Source organism: Phascolarctos cinereus, unplaced genomic scaffold, assembly GCF_003287225.1.
Source record: "Phascolarctos cinereus isolate Bilbo 61053 unplaced genomic scaffold, phaCin_HiC Scaffold_4;HRSCAF=312, whole genome shotgun sequence".
NCBI classification, from domain to species: domain Eukaryota; kingdom Metazoa; phylum Chordata; class Mammalia; order Diprotodontia; family Phascolarctidae; genus Phascolarctos; species Phascolarctos cinereus.
Window position 1 is genome coordinate 455603522 of NW_027555847.1, and position 22608 is coordinate 455626129.

At 33.7% G+C, this 22608-nt stretch overlaps 1 protein-coding gene across 2 annotated transcripts in view; it reads right to left on the reverse strand.

Moving 5' to 3' along the window:
- The window catches only part of HNF4G (hepatocyte nuclear factor 4 gamma), a 178231-nt gene that overhangs the window by 12153 nt on the left and 143470 nt on the right, over nucleotides 1-22608 (reverse strand). The window contains exons 1-4 of one of the 2 annotated variants that reach the window (XM_020971051.2): nucleotides 12040-12208; nucleotides 10020-10191; nucleotides 7256-7350; nucleotides 4394-4500 (exon numbers count right to left, since the gene is read on the reverse strand). In XM_020971051.2, coding sequence (XP_020826710.1) covers nucleotides 4394-4500; nucleotides 7256-7350; nucleotides 10020-10191; nucleotides 12040-12157 — 492 coding nt within the window. In that variant the 5' untranslated portion in view covers nucleotides 12158-12208. Of the gene's footprint in view, nucleotides 1-4393; nucleotides 4501-7255; nucleotides 7351-10019; nucleotides 10192-12039; nucleotides 12209-22608 lie in introns of those variants that run through there. The other variant, XM_020971053.2, reaches the window with a different exon arrangement.

The window sequence follows — 22608 nt, forward strand, 5'->3', positions numbered from 1 at the left end:
TCAAAAGGGAAATTCAACTCAACAACAATGAATGAGAACCTACTACATACAAAGACTTATGTTACGTCTATGTTACGTCTATTGTGTTTATAAGGTTACTTGATACACGTAGTTCAGTTATTTTGCTGATAGTACGTATTTTGTTTTTTATGAGTTGACCTACTTATCCTTCTAGCTTCACTGCAATTAATTCCCTTCTCACACTCTGTTATCCATCTAACTAGGTTCCCTCTCTATTTTTTACACACACACACACACACACACACACACTCACACCTCCCATCTCCATCCTTTTGCAATGGTATTCCCTATGTCTGAAATGTATTCTCTCCTTCCTTTCCCTCTACCTCAGAGAATTCTCATCCTTTAAGAAGTAGATTAAATAACATTTTCTGGACAAAGCCTTTCCTGCTCTGCAAAACTCTTTCTCTGTGGAACCATCTTGCATTTAACTATTTTGCATTTATTCTCCTTAGATTTATTCCACTGTACTGACTTCATTGTTATATGCCTGTGAAACCTGGACAGTCTACTAGTGTCATGCCAGAAATCTGAATTCCTTTTGAATTGCTTCAGAAAGATTCTGAAGATTACCTGTCAAGATAGGGTACCCAATACTAAGGCCCTCACTTGTGCTGAACTGCCAAGCATTGAAACTCCGTTGCAGAGAGTACAACTCTGATGGACTGGCCATGAAGCCTCAATCAAATGGACGTTTACCTAAAAGACTATTTTACAGAGAATTCACACAAGGAACACTCTCATGGAGGCCAGAATAAGTGGTACAAGGACACCAAAGGTCTCTCTGAAGAACTTCGGTGTTGATTGTGAGACATGGGAGATGCTAGCATGGGACTCCACAGTATGGTATGCCCACATCAAAGAAGGTGCTGTGCTCCATGAGCAAAGCAGAATCACAGTGGCACAGAGGAAATGAGATACACAAATCTAGAGACATTCCCATCCCAAACGTTCAAAAGGACTATTTGTGCCCGACCTGTCATAAAGCCTTCCATGCTTGTATTTGTACTGATCAGCCTCAGTTGAACACACTGTACCTTGACCCTACCACCACGATGTTATTGATCCTCTTCAAGTACAAATGATGAACCGAACCACACAACATATTTAATCCATACTTAGTTAGATATGTAATTGTGGTCTCCCATATTAGAATGTAACCACTATACAAGTAAGGATTGTTTGATTTATTATTTGTATCCCCATGACCTAGCATAGTGCCTGAAACATAAGAGATGCTTAATTAATACTTGTTGATTGTTTGAGTACTTACTTTGCAATATTGGACATTTATAATTTGGGGGAAGGGATGACTTAGGCTACTCCTCATTCAAAACAGCTGTTTACCTAGACTTGTGGTCCAGGACCAGTTAAATGCTAAGTTTGCTTTCTGAATGAGGAAAAATAAAGTTTCATCTACAGAAATTCATTAACAATTGTTAAGGCTTGTGGAGAAAATGGTTTCAGTAGACAAACTGTATCAAAGTGACAAGTAAAGTTTTGGTAACAAAGTTAGGACAATCCACATCCAACGAAAGAACTATGGAAGTTGAATTTCTATTTTTTTTCTCTTCTGTTGAGTTTTGTGTTCTCTTTCTGATGGTTCCTCCTATTGGTTTTAATTTTTACTTACAACATCACTAATGTGAAAATATGTTTAATAGGAATGTAAATGTATAGCCTATATCAGATTGTGCACTGTCTTGGGGAGGGTGATGGGGAGGAAGGGGGAGAAAAATTTTAAACTCAAAGCATATGGAAGTGATTATTGATAAACTAAAATAAATTAATAAAATAAAAAAAGAAAGTTAGGACAGTAGTAATGCTGCTAGAAGCCTTGCAAATATAAACCAAGGACTTCATGTTTTATATAGGCAGCTTGGTGGAACAGTGAATAAAGTTCTAGACCTGGAGACATGATGACATGAGTTCAAATCCTAACTCAGACATTTAGTAGCTTTGTGACCTGGGTAAGTCACTTAACCACTGTCTGCTTAAGTTTCCTCATCTGTAAAATGGGGATAACAATAGTACCTCCCAAGATGGTTGTGAAGATCAAATGAAACAATATTTGTAAAGGGTTTTGTAAATATTAAAGCCAACGCTATGTTAAGAGTTTATGTCTGAAAGAGGAAGAACATTTCAACTCATTTAAATTTACAAATATTCATAAAATGTCTCCTAAATGTAAAGCACTTTCTGAGTCCTGTGGAAATAAAAGCTATACTAAACATAGTTAAAGATGTGATTAAGGTAGAGCAATTTAAACTTCTCCTAGGATACTGACATTTAAATGGTACAAAAATTTAATGACTGAGCTTAGTACTTAGAAAAATAATTGAAGAAAATAGTAAGGCACCAGTTATTTTTAATAATACCCACCTGGGAACCTGTACTGCAACTAATCCTCCCTCTTGTTTAACAAAATTCATCTTTAATGTATATTGCATTATTTTTACAACATTAATTATAAAGTTCAATTGGAGGAGCAATTCATGCTGATTATTCCAGGTGCCAAAATCATTAGTTATAACTTCAGACACAGGTTGTGCCTTAATGGAGCTCACTGTGTTTGAGAGGGTGATAAGACAGCTAATTATAGGAAAAAATGAGTGGTAGAGTTCAATTTAATTCAATAATTATTTATTGAAAACCTACTACATTCCAGGTAGTATATAGCATTGTGATTCTGAGAGCTGGCCTTGCAAGCACTGGCCTCCTTGCTATTCCTCAAGCAAGAAACTCCATCTCTTGCCCTCCTAGTATTTTCATTTTTTTTTTCTTTTTTGACAAGGCAATTGGAGATAAGTGACTTGCCCAAAGTCACACAGCTAGTGAGTATCATGTGTCTGAGGTCAGATTTGAACTCAGGCCCTCCTGACTCCAGGGCCAGTGCTCTATTCACTGTGCCACCTAGCTTCCCCCCTCCTAGTATTTTCACTGGCTGTCCCCCCTTGTCTAAATACTCCCCTTCTTCATCTCTGCATCCCGAATTCTCTGGCTTCCTTCAAGTCTCAGCTAAAATCTTGTCCTACAAGAAGCCTTTCCTGATCTCCCTTAGTTCTAGTGTCTTCTCTCTATTGATTATCTCCAATTTATATATCTTGTTCATACATAGCTGTTTTCATCTTGTCTCCCCCATTACACTGAGCTCTTTGAGAGCAGGGATTATCTTGTGCCTTTCTTTGTATTCCCAGGCCTTAGCACAGTGTCTCAAAGAACTTAATAAATATATCTAAAATAATCTAGTAAAATGCAAAACTTGTAATCTGAAGTTCTGAGCTTGTGAAAATAATTACTTTATAGGTAATATACTTGTGTATGGTCAATGGTTACTCTTTTTAATCTATAACTGGGAATAAAAAGTGTCTCAAGACAGATGTTTCATTCTAGAGAGTCCAAGTCATAGAATGCAAAGGCAAGATTGACCCTATCCTAGATTTCTGAGAACTATTTCCTGATGGATGAACCTTTTTTTGAATTTCTCATCCTACTTAAGTTAGAAACTAATATTACTGAATTTAGCAGGCTAAATAAATATAGAAGATAGGAGTCAAAGTTGGCAATACTATGTATATTTATGAAAACAAAGGCATGGATTTACCCAGAGTCCTTTCAGTCACAAACAAAATAACAATTATAAGACTTCCAGGAAAATTTCTCCCCAAATTCATGAGCCATTAAAAAGAACCTTCTTTCTTTCTTTCAATTGATTCACTAAGGAACTATTTTTTTTAAAGCATTAATAACTCACTCATCTTCAGGATAATAATCACCAGAAGAGAGCCCAGCTGATTTTCATTCCTCAACCCCACACAGATAAGATTCAGAACTTAAAAGAAGACCAAAGAATTTATGAAGAAAAATCCATACAAAATCATGGTCAAGCTCTCAATCAGAAATCAGCATATTATACCCCAAGAAGGCCTAAGTGTCCAAACTGATTAGTCAGTTTGAATTTCTTTCTACCCTCACCCCCTTCTAAATCAAGACAAGCAGGATAGAAAACCAATGCCCTCACCTGGGACTGGGACTGTGCCTTGGTATATCATCCCTTGTACCTTCCACCTCCCCTCCCCTACTCCAGCTCCTGAGAATGCTAGACTTTAGAACTCTAGATTTTCCCTGGTTTCATCATGACCGACCAGCAACTGGACACCAAAATAAATCCAAATATGTTTATATTGAGTGATTCCTTCAAATCTGGAACTGTGTCCTCGAATAAAGAACCTTAATCCTCGCAAAACTCCAGACCCATGACATCAAGCTTATATCTGGCCCACTCCTCCACCTTCCAAATGAAACATTTTCAAGGAGATAGAGCACTTGTCTCCTTCAAATAGGATGAGGGTGACATGTATCTAGCACGTACCTGACGAGAAAGAGCTTCAGCTTGTGCCAATGTATTAATAGAGGGAATGTTGCTGCCTTCAAAGTTATTTCTCCTTGTGCTTATCCTGTCTCGTTCATTTTGCACAGCTAGAATGCAATAAGCATATGATTTAATTACTTGAAATCCATGTGCATGAAAATATGTGTCAGGGATATGGGATTTGGAAATAATAATAGCTTACTCTTATGCAATATTGTAAAGTTTACATAGTCTGCATTATCTCATTTGATTCTAAAGCAACATTAGGGAACAGATAATTTATTTTCCCCATTTTACAGAAAAGGAAACTGAAACTCAGACAGGTTAACTTACTTGTCCAAAATCACAAAGTTAGTCAGGAGTAGAGCATGAATTTGGAGCAAGATCTTCAGATTAGAAGTTGATCTCTTTTTCCCAATACCACATTGCTACTAGACCTAAGCGGTTGAGAGCCCTGAGAAAGGCAACCCTGAGAAGTGGGAAGGTATGATTTATGTTCTTTGAGCTAGAATTTGTCATTTTAAAAAAGTAATAACAGACAGCCTTGTCTCTAGAGATAATGAAACACTGGGATTTAAGGTGTTTCATGTTACCACACACTGCAGAAAATGTTGGGTCAGCCAATTCTGCCCTGCTATATTTTGAATAGTCTGCATTCTACTCTAAGTTAATAAAACTATAAGATAACTAGAGAAAGGGAATTGTCTGTGATGCTGACTAGGTCAAGGAATAGAACATATTCATTGTCAGAAGATGTGAGTCATGGAAATTCTAAAATGTCTTTTCTTCCTGTGAAAAGCAGTAGAGCAAGAATAGGAAATAAACTAAATCGATTCTTATGGTGATTTTAAGACTATAATCTTGTGGTTCTCGTGGGGACCCTGAATTCTTGAAGAGTTTACTAAACATTAGTGAAGAAAAAAGTTTCAAGCAGGTGCCTTTTTCCCCTCTAGACTCCAGAAGGGTAGAGAAAAAAGGGTTCTTGAAAGGTAAGGAATCTCAGTGACTATACTTGGATCTCCCGAGAGAAACCAAGCTTACTTCATTTATCTGGGGAGAGGGGAAGACAAATTATATAAAATTACATTTCCCATAACTGCTTATCCAGATTTAGGCAAAGAAGGAGAAAGAAGCATGACCACATGTAGGTCTTATATGAGTCTTGGTATCTTTTAGGTGCAGTGTACACAGTCACATCTACTCTATGCAGTCCCCAAGCAGGCTTTCACTTGAATCACCTAAATAAGTGATTTTGGAGACTTGAGTTACCTAGATTGACTACACTACAGATAGATAGAGGGTAGATGAGACAGAGATAGACAGATAGACAGACAGCCATACATAAAGAGGCAGACACCCTTTGCTGTGGAGATCTAGTATTATATAGTGAAGTAAGTAAACTTACTTCATAGAAGAATTTAGAAGAAGCCTGACCAATACTACTCCTTAGCATAACATAGTAAAGAGAGCATTAGCTCAGCAATTAGAAGGCCTGAGTTTGAATCTTCATCCTGCTACTTATTGGGCAAGTTCCTTAACTTATCTGGGTTACAGCCTCCTTATCTGTCAGATTAGATAATCACTGAGATTCCTTACAACTCTGCATTCCATGATATATTAATTATCAGTTATGTGAGCTTTGGAGGGAACCCATGGTTCTTAAGAGGCCACCTTTTATACTAGAAAGACTCTAAAGTTTTATTATTGTTAAAGAATATTTACTGGTAGATTCCAGCTTTTCTTTTTCTCCTCAAGGACTTCTTAATTTGCAGAGGGAAATGTTTATGTAAAAGGATAAATAAAAAGTTGGATGATGACATTCTCAGTTTCCTTTCAGAGTAATCATTAGATAAAAATGTTAAAAATATAATATTGTGGAAAACTATTCAATCTTCTTCCATCTTCTGATTTAATTCCTGACCACCTTATGTTTTCATAAAATTATTTTCATATAACTCTATAGAAAATGTTAAGCATATCTACTTTTAAAACCTCATTGGAATTAATACTTAAATAGTAATTCTGGGTAAAGGCTAGGATTTCTATATTATTGTAACACAAAAGCAACTATTTCCATTTCACATGTTCTTAACATGCAATTAAATACACACATAATATATATGTACATTAAAAAGTCAAGTGCTTCAACTCTTTTTTTTTGAAACCAACCTGAAGAATTAAGTTTGGTGGTAAGGCTGGATGGGAATCATTCACAAAGTCACCAGTTAATCTTATAAGCTAGTAAGAATGACGTTTTAGAAAGACTTTTGAGGAAAAAAACTGCGTGCAGAAGAATATTATTACTGAAGGTTATATGCTTTTAGTTTTCTACCTTCTTTTTTGTGGGAGGTGCATCGTGCTCTTCAAAATTAAATAAAATTTGAGAAATTTAAACAAAGTCACAGGAATAGAAAAATGGGTGTATAAGGATTTTCACTGGCAAATTTATCACTTTGGGGTGGAAATTCTTTGGTTAAGTGCTTCATATAAGAGCCTTGCTCTTGTGTATGATATACATGCTGTGAAACTGATAGACAGAAAATATTGTTCCTATGATGGGTTTACAAATGCTCTGATTTTATTTAACACATAACACGTATAACACATAGGTTATACATAACCTACTTAGAATATAGGAAAATACGTCAGACAGATAATTTTTAATGTATTATTTAAAGTGAACTGTATGATATCTTTATTTAAAATAAAGAAATACAAGATTCATTTTTTTAGAAGCATGTTAGTAAATTCAATATAACTTACAGATAGTTATTTTGTCTTTTCTTTTCCTAACACTAAATTTCAGATCTCGTTTGGGCAATGATTATGTTGTTAGGCATATTCTGACAAAAGAAACATTACCTTCTTTCTTCATTCCTGCTCGAAAACACTTTTTTAAACGACAATATCTACATTGATTCCTCTTGTCTTTGTCAACAACGCACTGTCGGCTGAACCTATTTCATCAAGAGAAAGATGATAAATTATTTATCCTTCTGTTAAGTTCTATGTAATAAGAGAAGTAAACTAATAAGACTATTGTGTGTGTATAAATATATATACATGTATAGCATAGACATATAAATGAATATTAAAATTAAACATGTTAAATATTTTATTAAATTTATATATAGTATACTCATATATAGTAAAAACTGTGTTCATAGATGCATAATGAAATGGGATACAATGAAAAGACCTAGTCATTCCTATTAACTGTGACCTATATATAGAATACCATGACCACCTCAGACCTGGAAAATATAAGTCCCAACCTTAATGGAGCCATTATAATAAGTTATAACCATCCCATTGTTTATATATTTATTGCCATATAGACATGATAATAGCCAGCATGAGTCATTAAAAGCCTTAAGCTTCCTCTGCCATGATACTGGTAGAACACAGAGGATCCAGCATCACACAGGGCAAAGGAGCAGTGTTGAAGAACAAGCAGTGGACTGGGAATAAAAATTCTTACTTCAAGTTTTGCCTCTGATTCTCATTATGTCAGTGGTGTGATGATGGATAAACCACTTAACTTCACTGAAGTTATTTGTGAGAATGTAGTATACAAATATATGTTTATATGTGTGTGTGTATATATATATATGTGTATATATATATATGTTATTCTCATTCATCTAATCTTATTTATTTAATTAATTACAAATCAAAAGATGTTAAAAACAACTTAAAGAAAGTTTAATTTAAATGTAAAAGTATAAGTGTGCTTTATCATAATATTTTGAAGTGGTCGTCTTCATAATTGTTTTTCCTCCATAACATCATTAATTATTTCCCATCAGAGTAAGCATATATTCTTATATTCTAGAGCTCAAAAAAATTGCCACTTAAAATAAAAATGGTTTGAGACCAAGAGGTAAAGGTATTATAAAGCAATTCAAGAAAATAAAGTTGGCTTTCTCTCAGGCCAGGAAGAAAAAGCTGTTTAATTCAATTAGGTGATATCTTTAATAAGATCAAAAAGCATCTATAAATAAGGAAATTCAGGTGAGCAAAATTCCAGGTGACCAATAATACTGACTAGAGAAAGAGACAAATAAACATTCTTGCCAATCTAGAAGTGTCACAATATTGATGGCGGGACTAGAGTTTAAAGTAGAAAGCTAAGGAAATGAATTTAAAATAAGCACCAATTAATTCTTAAATTTTTCAAATATTTTCTGTGTCTCACAACCCTTGTTCATTAAAAATGAAGGCCCAAACCCTAAAGTGAATGAAAGTGTAGAATTTGCCAATTTCAAAAGTCATCGTTTTTTCAAAAAAAAATTATTTCTTCTATGGACAGCAAGAATTAATGGTTTCACAAATAGGGAATATGCCTTTACTACTGAAATTCACTACAGTAACCCCAACCCCCCTTTTTAGAGCAAATAGATAAACTTCTGCTAATTGTGTGCTTCTCTTGCCCTTTCCTGATGTTTAAGAATTGTTGCAATCCCAATGGTCCAAAGAGGTATATTTCAGCTTCTACAATAGATACCTTCCTAAGAAGTTGGTTATGACTTAGGGGAGGGGGATGCTAAAATTAATCACATTTTACATTTATTAGGATAATTTTATTTTTAAAGTGATCCTGTGATAAATTAAGTAATAACTCTAAAATTTTTCAGCTCTTCAAATCTAAATTGTCAGATATGAGGTAGAATTAAATGGAAAGTATTTTTAATTAAGCAAACTTTTAAATGTGAGAAAAGTTTCATTTTTAAATGTTATGACATTTGAAATACTGTGGCAGAACTCTTAGTAATTTTTTTTGAGAACTGGATATTAAGAGATTTAAGGGATTAATGTAGTATCATGGTGAATGGTACCAAAGCAAAATGAAACTTTCAATTTCTTTGAAAGCATTTGATTGGTTCTCAAGGGGGGCATAATCATTTTGAACCTGCCTTTCATCAGCAAGGGAAACACAGCACATTTTTCCCATTCAGATCTCTTTTTAAATGGCACATATTTATACAACATAAATGCAACATACATGCAAGACCTGGTTTAACTCTATTACTGTGATAATTTAATAGATGAAATAGGATTAATAGTTCACCTTAACATAGCAGTTTTGTTTTTCTCACAAAACTCCTGTGAGGTAGGTAACATGAATATTATTGTCTTTGCTTTACAAAGGACACTAAGAGCTAGATAGATTAAAGACATATTCTAGACCTATGGGGGGGTGAGGGTGGGGAAAGGGTAAGAGTCTTATTATTCTTTCCACAACAATAGACTTCTCACATACAAGAAAAACGTAACAAATCTCAGAGTTACATAAGATTTTTGAAAATTGGCCTATGAATTCTGTTTCCTATAGTCACAGTCTAATACGAATAACATCAATTTGCTTGAGGAAGAAGTATGGCAGAGGAGATTAATTTTACCGTTCAGTGCTAAAATTTAGCATTTTTCCTGAACTAGTACTAACAAACACAGGAGTATTATATACCTTTACATCGTACTTAGAAAAAGCTACTGTTTGCTTGTGTATGCAAACTATATGACTCATTGTCATAAAAGTGTTTCTGATATAAACCAAGGAACCTGGAGTTCATCTAGTATATTGCTATGTTAAAGTTAATTCTGCAAAACGGGACATTTCAAGTACCTGCAGGAATAAACATGACTCTTTCGAATACTCCGTCTGAAGAAACCTTTGCACCCATCACAACTTGAGGCACCATAGTGCTTTCCAGTTGCCCGATCTCCACATATGGCACAAAGACTGTTGACCCCGTTGTCTGGAGTATTCATGCTGTTTTGTTCAGTGGCAGAACTGTCTTGTAGGGGGAAAAATGACATACTCTCATTGAAGTTCATTGCTTATATTGATTTCTTCAGTAAATTTATCTCACATGTTCTTCACTTTTTAACCAATTGGGGTCTACTAAGAATTCAGAGCTATTTAATGAAGATAACAATAAACCAGCAAATCACATAGTTTTGGAGCTGGGAAAAGCCTTGGAGATTTCCTTTCCAAGTCTTTCATTTTGTATATAGTGAAAGTAAAGCCTAGACTAGTTCAGTGACTATTCCAAGGTCACACAATAAGTTAGAAACAATTGGAATTAGAACCCAGGATTCTCAGCTCTCACTCCACTGTTCGATACACTGTTCTATATTGCATACCTAAAATCGTTTTTAAAGAAAAAACTTCTGATGAACATATAAGACCATATATTGTTCACGATATTTTTTTGTCTAAAGTTGCTTTGGAACCTAAAAAAAAGTAATAGTAGAAAAATTTAGAACATTAGAAATTAGACATTTCCAAACATGTTCTCCACAACCTCATAAGCACTTATTCTTTTTTCGTCTAGAATATTCTGATAATGTCTTATGGTATGGCTTGTGAGAGTAAGAAAATGAAGCATTTTATTGACTATTAGGAAATATCTATTATTTATTGTGACTATATATATTTTCTTTTCTTTAGAGATGAAAAACTACAGAAGTTAGATATAAATGTTTTCATTGTAGCTGTTGCTAAATAATCCCATGTAGATTATAGTATCATGTACATTATATATCACTACATGTCTTGACTCATAGGTAAGTAAGGAATTACAATTTAAATGAAGAACTTTAGTACATGCTTATTTAAGCCACGTCATTTTCCTTGCTGAAAACAAACAAATGAACAGAATTCCTCAGTGAAGAAAAAAGTCTTTTAGAAAAAAAAATTACTTGAGGAAATCATGTTTAAAAGAACATAAATTTTGGAACATCAATTTATGTATGGTACTAGATTCTCAATTACGTAATCTTATGGTATGCTGAAATATTATGAATGACTGGGTATAACCACCTTCATCAACCTTGAATTCCACACACATAACCACAAATACTATCATACAACCTCATAAATTATAACTAGTTAATACAGTTAACATAATTATAATTTTAAAACCCTTGTCAACAGGATTGTTTATCTGATAAAACATACTATCAATTTAAAAGATAATGGCAAACTAAATTTCACAAAGACATTTACCATTAGTAACTGCAATCTGATTTAAAGTTAAAATGTTACACTGGAAAAATACCAAGAGCTTCTTTTGGCTAAATATTAGCTTCTAAGGGCCATTCTGATAAAGATTTTAATCCCTTCCATATTATTGATCTATAGAAAAAAAGTAAATTGCCTATTTATGTGTATAGTATTTTCTCATTAACAGAAAATAAGACTTCTAAGGATGATAACTAATGGGACCAGACAATCAGCAAAAATTTCCGCAATATCTATGAAACTTTGTTTTACCTATAATGTCTAATATTGCCCCCCAAATATTAAGTGATAGCCAATAATTATTACTTCTTGCTATAACTAAGTCAACTAAATAGCTGCTGCAAACCTCTTCTCCCTATCCACATCTAACTAGCTTATGATAGTTAACTGTAGTTACTTTATTACCTTGACCAAGAATTTTCTTTTTCAAATAAGCCTAGCCTTAATGCTGTTAACTTTGATTTTGTGATGAAATGTAAAGATCCTGATTTGTTGCTATAAAAGCAGTTCCCACATTCTCCACTAATACAACATGCCACTACCAAGTTGTTTCACCCACTTTACCTTTTCCTATTAGCGTCTTTTTTTATGGCACATCAACAAGTAGATGAGAACTTACCATTTGAATTGTAGAGAATCTGCATAGTTTCAAACTCCAAAGTAGTATAAGTTGGGTCTAAGACTTCGCTGTAGTTTGCTATATCCATGTCCAGAATTGGTTCTGATCCCCTCATCATTGAACTGGGAAAACCACAAACAAGTGGCCCAGGAGCTCCAGGGTAGGTAGTGTGAGATGCCTGTTTTGCTTGCAATCCGTGATTGATCATCCAAAGTTAACTGTAACTTAGTGACTTATGTGCTACAATGGGAGGAGCTGTAAAACTGTAAACTGTTTCTGCTAGGCATGTTCTGCTTGTTGGTTTTTTTTTTCCCGTTCTTTTATGGTCTATGAAAGCAATTTCTTGTGATAATCTTGGAATGTTTCATGGAACAACAGCCCTTATCAGAAATACTTAGTGGACCAGCAAGATTTCTTAATTGATTTATAGCAAAAGATAACTGATGTCATTGACAGAGAGGTTGAAAAAAATAACTTTGGGGGTTTGAAACTGCAATTTGAAATTGCATTAAAAAAATTCTGAAATTAACCTAACTGGTGCTGGAGAAGGAGGTGAAACTTGATAATAATTATAAATGTCCTTATTCATATCATATTTAAATCTAAGAAATACTTTTAGGGTTATTGAGGCCCTCGGATAAGGTTAACTGTCTATGACTCAAACTGAGCTTAAAACATCATGATTCTCTTGCCAGGTATAAAGCCCAGGATCAAATGTCCCCACTTACAAAGTGAGGATAATGGTTTTTAGGCTTGTAGAAAAGGATTTGAGATTTTAAATGAAAGGAATTTTGTGGTGTAAATGCTATATTTATATGTGTTGATCTAAGATGCCATGATCATCATCATGAGAAGCAACATGGAAGAGAAGAAAATGGATTGGATTTGGAGTCAAAGGACATGGGTTCAAATCATGCTGTATTAGTATTTAAATCACCTTAAATATGTTACTTAAGGTCTATGTACCCCAGTTTACATAGGTAAAATGAGGGGGTTGGTGTATACGGCATATAAGGTCCCGAAGAGATCTAATATATTATTTTATGATACAAATGAATTATATTTTCACAGAAATTCAAAGTTTTAACTGTTTCATATTTATGGAACAGAGTACAGAAGAATAATGGAGACTTTCAGGACCATCTCTAGTTCAGCATATATAAAATCTACAAGACTAATAACAATAGGTTATACTTATTTTTGTTCAATACAATTCAAATTAATGAAGATTTTAATTGCCTAAGAAAAGTTAGGTTCTGTTTTTGGGCAATGGGGATACAACGACAAAACAAAAAACAGTCCTGGACCTCAAAGAGCTGATGTACATCAAAGTGAGGTAAATTTTAACAAATATTTTATTAATTTGTTAGATTGGTCAGCACTTCAACTGTCTTTCTTAAGTTGCCTTGTGCCATGAAATGAAAATACTACACATTGTTCCTTCCACTAAAAGATTTTTTTTTTTAGTACTACCTTAATTCTGGTGGCAATCTTTCAATTCAAATTCATAATTCAATTCAATTCAAAGGCATAAGACTTCTTTTTAAAACCAGTATAAATAAAAGTCTGCTAGATATGGAGAGATTTTAAAAGTTCTTATTCTTTCTTGGTGTTTTAATGAATTCCATTGCCCTTATCTATTAAACAGAAGGCAATCCAGAAAATGTGAATATGGTATAACAACTCACAATAGCAATAATGTCAAGTACTTTTTGTGATGCTTAGGTATAAAAATACAGTCCTGATGTTAAATAGACCTCATAACTTCACAATTGATCAGGCATTTTGAAACCCAAGAATTTTTTTTTTAAAGAGCTAAAAGGGACTCTTAAGAGAGCAAATTTAATCCCTTCAATTTTTTAAATAAAGAAACCTGGACCTGGAAAAATCCAATGACCTTTCCAAATGCAGACAGCCAATATTTAGAAAGGCTGGAAACAGACTCAGTTATTCCAAATCCTAAAGCAGTGCTCTTCCCACTGTATGTCCTACAATACTTAGGAATTGCATTACATCCATTTTTAGGGGAGTTTGCATTATTACATACATTTTAATGTTTCCATTTGAGTTAATACTAATATTACTTATATTTCTTCTTTCAATTTGATTCTTCCTTCCTCTCACTGAACTCAGTAAGATTCACTTCAGAATATTTTTGTATACCAGAAGAGAAAATGAAAGAATAGAATACAACATTCAGAAAGCTTACAGTTTTACAACACGTCCTCCTGCAGCACATAAGTTATTCAGTTACAGTTAACTTTGGATTATTAAGAACAGACTGTAAGCAAAACAGATATCACATGCCACTTTAGATCCACTAGGCCACTTGCTTGTGAATGTCTCAATTCAATGATCAGGGTATCAGAACTACCTATGGACATGAAGATGATAAACTACAATGAAGTCTTAGACTCAGTTGATACTACTTTAGAATAGTTATCTTTTACATGTATATCTATCTCCCAACTGGAAGTTCTAATGGTTACATTTCATTACAAAAACATTTTAAGAATTATTTAACAAGTATTTTCTATCCCTTTCAGCTTAAAATGAGAATATAATCCAATGTAGAAATGTCAGAAATTATTCCAAAACCTATCTGGATGATAGTATTTCAGAAAATTTCAAAATGAAAAAAACCAGCAAAAAAAATCAAAATAAAACAAACAACCAAAAAACCAAACCTGGTATTATCTAATTATAAACATTCACTTAGGCTCAACATGTCCAAAGTTTTAATCATCCTCCTTTCCCTAAAACTGGCCTTTCTTCAATTTTTCCATTCTTTCTCACAGACCTACCATTCCCCATATCACCTCAAGCTCCAAATGGTAGAGTTATATTTGACTACTTCTTCTATTTTACTCCACAAATAGAATCAGTTGCCAAGTCCTATTGATTCTACACTTACAGTATGTCTCACATCAAATTTTCATCCTAATTGTGGAACTCATCACCTCCCACCTAGACTATTAAAATAACCTCCCATATGTTCTCCACTATTTTAACTTCTTTTTCTCTTAAATATTTCTTTCCCAGTTACCAAAAGATTTTCTTAAGGCACAGTATGTTGCCTTGCCACTTCTACTCAAAAACCCTCAGTGGCTACCTATTGCCAACAAAATAAAATGAAAACTCTACAGCTTGAAATGTATGTTCCTCCATAATCTAGTGCCAACCTAAGTTTCTATCTTTGTTTCACAACATTCTCAAAAACACACTCTATAGTGCAAACAGAAATACTAGCTATGCTGCCAACCTAACATACCAATTTTTGCTTCCATGTAATCTCTCACAGCCAATCCACATGCCTGTGATTCACTTTATCAACATCTCTCATTTCAAGATTCAGCTCAGGTGTCCTCTCCTCTATGAAACTTTCTTAATCCCCACCCATTACACAACTGAAAGTTTTTCTTGCATTTTCCTTGAGCAATTTGTACCTTTCTTTTGACTCATCAAATTTCTATGTTATATTATAATTACCTGAATAATTATCAAATGTTCCCAAGTAGAATATAAGCTCTTTGAAGGCAGAAAGTTTTGAAGTGTATGTATGTTTATAATGTATAATATATATATATATATATATATATATATATATATATATATATATATATAATGTGTGTAATACATACACACATATGCATATGTGTGTATTTGTGTATATATGTATGTATTGTAACATATAGATGGAAGGTGTAAATAACATGAAAGCTTAAGCTCACTATTTCCATCTCTCTTTCTGTCACTCTCTCTCTCTCTCTCTCTGTCACACACACACACACACACACACACACACACACACAGAGAGAAAATCAAGGCTTGGGTTTTTTTTAAAGATTTATACTCATGTACTAGTTATAGCAGTAGTTCCTTATGAGGAATATCTTTTTTGAACTGTAAATATTATGACAGTACACTTAACATCTATCACAGAATCATAAAGCTTCAGGAGTAGAAAGGACCATAGAGGGCATCTAGTTTACAAAATACCTGAAGAATTCCCTCTACAATATTCCTGATGAATGGTCACATCCAGGATCTTTCTTTGAGGACTCCATATAAGAGGGATTCCATTACTTTCTGACATAGCTCTTTCCATTTCATCATTGATACAATTATTAACAAGCCCCCCCATTATATCCAGCCTATTTCTGCTTTTTTGTAACTCCCAATCACTTCTAGTTAGTCATCACAGATCAAGTGGAACAACTATTATATCTCTTCAACATAAAAGCTCTTAAAATACTTTAAGACACTTCTCTTCTGCAGGCTAAACATCCAATTTATCCTTTCATGTGATGAATTCTAAGTCTTTCACTGCCCTGGTTTTTCTCCTCTGAATGTTCTTCAGCTAATCAATGCCCTTCCTAAAATCTGGAGCCCAGTAGACACAATACTCCAGATGTGGTTTAACTATGATAGAGTCAAGTAGAATCATCATCTTCCTAGTCCTAGACAAAATGTTTTCCTTATTAATTTGGCTTTTGGTCCCATATTTATTTATATTGAGATTACAATTCACTTAAATCCCTAAATCTTTCAGATGAACTTCTACTTAGCCATGTCATCCAAATTTTCTACTCATGAAGCTGATTTTTGAACCCAGTTGTAAGATGTGACAGTCAGTTCTACTGAATTTCATCTTAGCAAATCGATCCCATTGTCCTGTTGCAATTTTTTTAAAGAATCCTGACATTGTTATACATTATGTTAGAAATTTCTCATAGCTTTATATCATCTTCAAGTTGGAAAAGAATGTCATCTACAGGGCTAAGCCCAGATCCCTAGGGTACTGCTTCACAGTTGATAGTAAAAATGTAATAACAACCCTTTGGGTCCAGGTATTTAACTATTTATTAATCCATATAATTGGACTTTTATTTAGATCAGAACTCTATATTTTCCATAGCAAAGATGTAAACATTGGGAAACTTTATCTTCGATGCTTTTCAGTAATGCACTATTCTAGTAACTGTCAAAAAAAAAAGGAAATTAGGTTCTTCTTGGATGACCTTTTCTTCATGAATCTATGCTGACTCTGTAAGATCAGTTTCCTTTTATAAATGTTCATTAACCAAAACATTAATAATAACTTCAATATATTTATCAGAAATGACAGTCAAGCTAAGGTCAGTAGTTTGTAGTATGCAGAATCTATTCTCATTTTTGTGTGAAGTAGGACGTTGACCCTTTTCAAATCCTATGGCACCTCTTATATTCCCCATTATATGGAAAGTATATGTACACACATACATAAATATACAAACATATATATATATATATATATATATATATATATATATATATATATATGTGTGTGTGTGTATGTGTATGTAAAAAAGGTACAAAGGAAATGGAAAGAAACGTCTGTATTTTAGTCAGTTAGGAGGTAGGAAAAAGCTCTTGAATAAACTTGAGAAAATTATAAGGCAATTAGACATTTAATGAGTGAAAGATTAGCCATACCTCTTTTGGTCTTTAAAATGCAAGCCATCCAACTCTGCAGAAATACTCTCTATAGAGTTATAGGTGGCAGTTAAGAAGTGGGCCAAATATGGAGGAAGAACACAGCTCTTGAGAGCGGATCACTCTGCTTTCCCTCATGTCTCATTCAAAGTGCAAGGGGTTTGATGGAAGATTTCTCTCCCTTTCCAACTCCTATCAGCAATGTCATCATGAGGGCACAATGAAAAAAAAAAAAAAAGAACATAAATTCCCTTATAAGAGTTGCTAGGAATTGCTTTGGCCATGTGTGAGATAACTATGTTACCATGAAAAGAGCATTGTCACTGAAATTAGAGGACCTGGATTCAAATCTTGCCTCTTATGCTTAATATCTGTGTTTAGGGAGTCTAAGTGACCTGGATAAAACACTTTTCTTTTTCTCAACTTCAATTTCCCCACCTGTAAAATGAGGGTGTTGGAATAGGTTGCCTCTGAGGTCTTTTACAGCTCTTTGTACATGATCCTAATAGGTCTCAGATTGTGACTTTCTATTAGTTACTAATTGTATGTGCCAATTCTTCCCACTTATGCTGTATGTATTGGGGAAGGGATGCAATCCAGATTTTTGTAAAGATTTGGATATTTTGTGGGTTTTATTCTTATTCTGTCATTTTGTTAAAAGGCTTTTCTTTGAGTTTATTGAGTCTTCTGGCTAACTACTGAAAGCAAATTCATTAACAAGAACCTGTTTACGATAACTTTAGGAATGATTACCTAGCACCTTTAAGATGACATAATGACCACTCATATCCTGGGAACCAAACTCTAATGCACAAGTAAGGGATGCTCTGAGAAGGGGTGCTTCACAAATATATATATTTAAATATACATATGTTTGTGCACAACTTTTACTGTATAAATTTAAATTCCTAAAAGTCAAGGTCTGCAGTGGGAAGAGACTTCACAGCTTGATTCCAACTCCTTGAGTTTAAAGATAAGGAAACTCTGACTTACACAGAATCACAATGATGAAAAGTCTCTAAAGAGGGATGTGATACCAAGTCTTTCTGACTTCAAGTGCACTTTGTACTATACTGCATCTCATACACTTCCAAACATGATTTAAAGTAGGGTTGCTTTGGAATTTGGGGATGGAATAGGGAGAGCAACTGCATCAATGCTTTGCAAATTATTACCTCTTAAATATGGAAATCCATTTGAGATACCAGGGAAAATTGTTAAAAACTGTGGAAGTTTTTCAATTGATTTTATGTCTAGGGGACAGCTAGCTAGAGCAATAGATAGAGCACCAGCCCTGGAGTCAGGAGGACCTGAGTTCAAATCTGGCCTCAGACACTTGACACTTACCAGCTATGTGACCCTGGGCAAGTCACTTAACCTCATTGCCTAGCCAAAAATAACAATAATAATAATAATAATAATTTTATGTGTAGTACAAATTATTCTGTTACTGGACAAGTACACTATATTATATTAAATTATTACTACCCTTATTTTGCTATGATAGAGGCTTTAAGGAGAAATGAACAAAATTGTGAAGTGTTAATAAAGATATTTCGAAATCTAGATTATCTCTTTTTGTAATGTATCTCCTGCAGGATAGGAAAAAGACAATGGTTACAAAGTTACAAAGTAACAAAGTAACTCTTATGGTTACTGTTATAGTTATAATATATGTAGCATAAGTGAATCACTAATTTAATGTACTAAGATCTGGATTCCTAAGTAGCACTCCACTATGGTCAGTTTGCGAAATACTTTCCATGAGCTGAGCAAAGTGTCATTTTTAACTTAACTGTGACCTCATGATTTATAGGAAAAGATGTGTTTTTAGAGTCTGTCAGGCCAACTGTCTCAAACTGCAAGGAAATATTACTTCCAGCCAAGTAGTTGATTTCAAATGGAATAACCAGCCAACCTGAAAGATGTTTCTCTGGGAGAAATGATTCTGTTAACTGACATATAAAATATCATGTTATTTTAAAATTATTTTGAGTAATGCAGCAAGGGATGAAAATGGCATGATAGTTAAAGAAGACAACAACTCAGCTCATTATTGACTATTCAAGATAATAGTAGAAACATTCCTATCTTATCTTTAGGACTATTAAGCCTGATAACTTGCTCTATACCTTATATTAGATTTAATCATTCCATCAGAGCGTGATTTAAAATAGACCACAAGCTAATAAAAATCAAGGTTATTTCCATAAAAGGCTTTTCATGGAAAAATAATATAAAAATTCTCAGATTCATTTTTAAAGCATCACTTTGAAAGGCATGGAAGTTTGCCTCTGGTTCCATCCAATTTTATTCCACTGAGGGAAAACTAGCAAAAATCCCAAAGGTAGATCTATGCTTTTCATTCATAAACTTTCTACATTTAACAAATGTGAAGTATGACCCAAGCCTAAATATTAAAATCTAGATGGTGAAGAATGAAATCTAAATTCACTCAGCCTACTTGGGTGTATAATAAGAAGCAAATGAGATCTAAAATACCATCTGAAATTAAAATGCCCTGGTCTTTTCTTCTTAGTAATATTGAGACACTAAGACAAGAGCAACAACAAATTCTAGTCTTCAGTTGATGGTACTTCCAGTGCTAAATATTAATTACTTATACTGCTAGGTATTTACTAAAACAGATATCTAAAATTGGCATTATGGAATAATTCCTGTTTGCAGTAGAATTTATAATTTTCCATCCTAAAAGTAGGAGTATTGCTTGCATTGAGGATGCAATGACTTTTAATGTGTCTGGAGCTAGAAATTCACATATCATTCTTTTTCCCCTTGACCCTCTGCTCTCCTCTCCTCTTCTCTCCCCCTTCCCTCCTTCCATGGCCAGTTCCTACTATTAATTGGCACATACATAGTGATCTGCTCTGTTTCTAATCTGGATCTGTTTGTCCCTCTTTAGGTAACCTGGTAGTTCACACTCCCAAGTAGTGAGGATTGGGGGTGGCTATTGTATTTATTCCAGACTTAATATGGACATCCAATTAGATATCTTCTTCTCCAGTAATGTGGATAACAAACATGCACCAACTAGCCCTGTTTAATTTAATTTTTCAATACACAAAGACCCACCCATGTAGAAGTGCTAGATAAAATTCATTTAATTTAGATAAAATTAATTTAAATACATTTTGAGGTTTTTCAAACTCCTTTATATAACTGAATAACCCATGCTAGAATATAAATTACATTCAACCTCATATTTTGTTCACTTATTTGAACAAACCTATTTCTCCATTTATAAATAAAAATTATAAAATGAGACAACAGCAAAATGGTCTTTTGTATTTTAAATGTTTTCAATATGTTTAATCAGTGATTCCAATTCAAATTTTTACTTCTTTATAACATAATATTCTTATTAGATAATAGCAGTTGAAAGTTGTTTTTTTGGGGGGAGGGTTTAAGTCCCAGCTCTACACCTTTACCAGGCCAATTTCTGTACTTAGTTCCCTCACTTGTAAAAATGAAGGTCTACACTAGATGACTTCAAATGATTCACTCACCTCCTAATCTATGATCCCATATTTAGTTTAAAAAAATGAAAAATTAAGGTGCAGACTTAAGAAGTTCCAATTTAAGCTTAAGAGGATAAAAACCATCAGGACAGAACCACAACAAATATCAAAAAGAGAAAGACCAGAGGAAGTATTCATCCCAGCTGATCAAGAGAAATTATGCCTAGGAACCAAGAGGTGATACATGAAGTCTAGAGAGTACACTGTATATATTAAATCTCCTCTCAAGGTCAGTTGCCTTGTGATTCAAAACAGACTCTCCTTTTCAGAAGATAAGATGGTGATTAGGACTAAATTATTAACTGGAAACAGAAAGATTATGTTGGTCTGGGGGGAAAAAATAGGCATCAGGAGAAGGTCAGAATGTGATAGTATATTTGCATTTCCTATAGGGCCTTTTACAATAGGCATTATCATTATAGACACAGCAATTCAGCAATGCTGGTTAGATCATTTATGACAGCTGGTGCTAGCTGGATACCCACATTGCTTAATAAATAAAATGGAGCAAAAGAAATAACCTGTGATTGGGGCATTGATGCTTCTACAGATGATGATGTCAGTGAAACATTTAGCAATCATTAGATGCTAATGTGTAACACTCAGAGATGATCAGTTTGAGCTAATACTTTGCAATGACTATCAACTTTGAGTCACATAAAATGAAAGTAACAAAAAAGTATGACTAAGTTTACAAGCTGAGTGTATGTATGTGTGTTTTAATCCAAACAGAAGCCCATCTATATGTGTGACCAAGTTGGCAAGAAGAGTTCCTGCTCAGTTTTCTTCTATACTTTTCACTACATTGGAGGATAAAATTTCAATGTTACCTCTGAATGCCAAAGGCAAACTGCTATGTATATCTTCATGCCACATGGTATGATTTTAGAGGTTCAAAGGGTCAATAAAAGCAGGAGTTTGGTTGACTATTAATTTGGTATGATGGATGTTTCACATCAAATGCTGATAAATTGTTCAAGCAAATTCAATTTTATATTCTTGACATTCGATAATTTTATAAGACGATATGTTTCAAATAAAATAAATGTAATAGCATTTATAACTGAACAATATGAATCCAAAGAAAACTGAACAAGACATAAGACAGTACATTATTAGCAAAATATGAAGGTAAAAACTCTCCTTCATCATTGTCAAGATGTTTTAAATATTCACCCAAATTAAATAATTGTGCCAAATAGATCTAGACAAACATGATTAGTTTTAAAAGATAGAACGAGTTTCAGTAAGGACACTTGTCCTTCCAAAGAGTTCACTTCAAGAGAATTAATATATATAAAACATATTATTAGAACTGACTTTATAGGTTTAGTTATGAAACAAAAACATCTCAAGGTTAAAACAAACCAATATGATTAAGAGTTTTTGTTCAACTGACTCGTAGTAAAAACTTCCAAGTTAAGTAATCTTTAGTTACAGATGGGAGAAGAGGTTTCCTCTAACTTTTCTCCAATATTCTTGAAAAGTTTCAGCACTTAGAATGACAGAAAAAAATCTACATTTTGCTACCTATTCTTACACTTCTGAAACTATG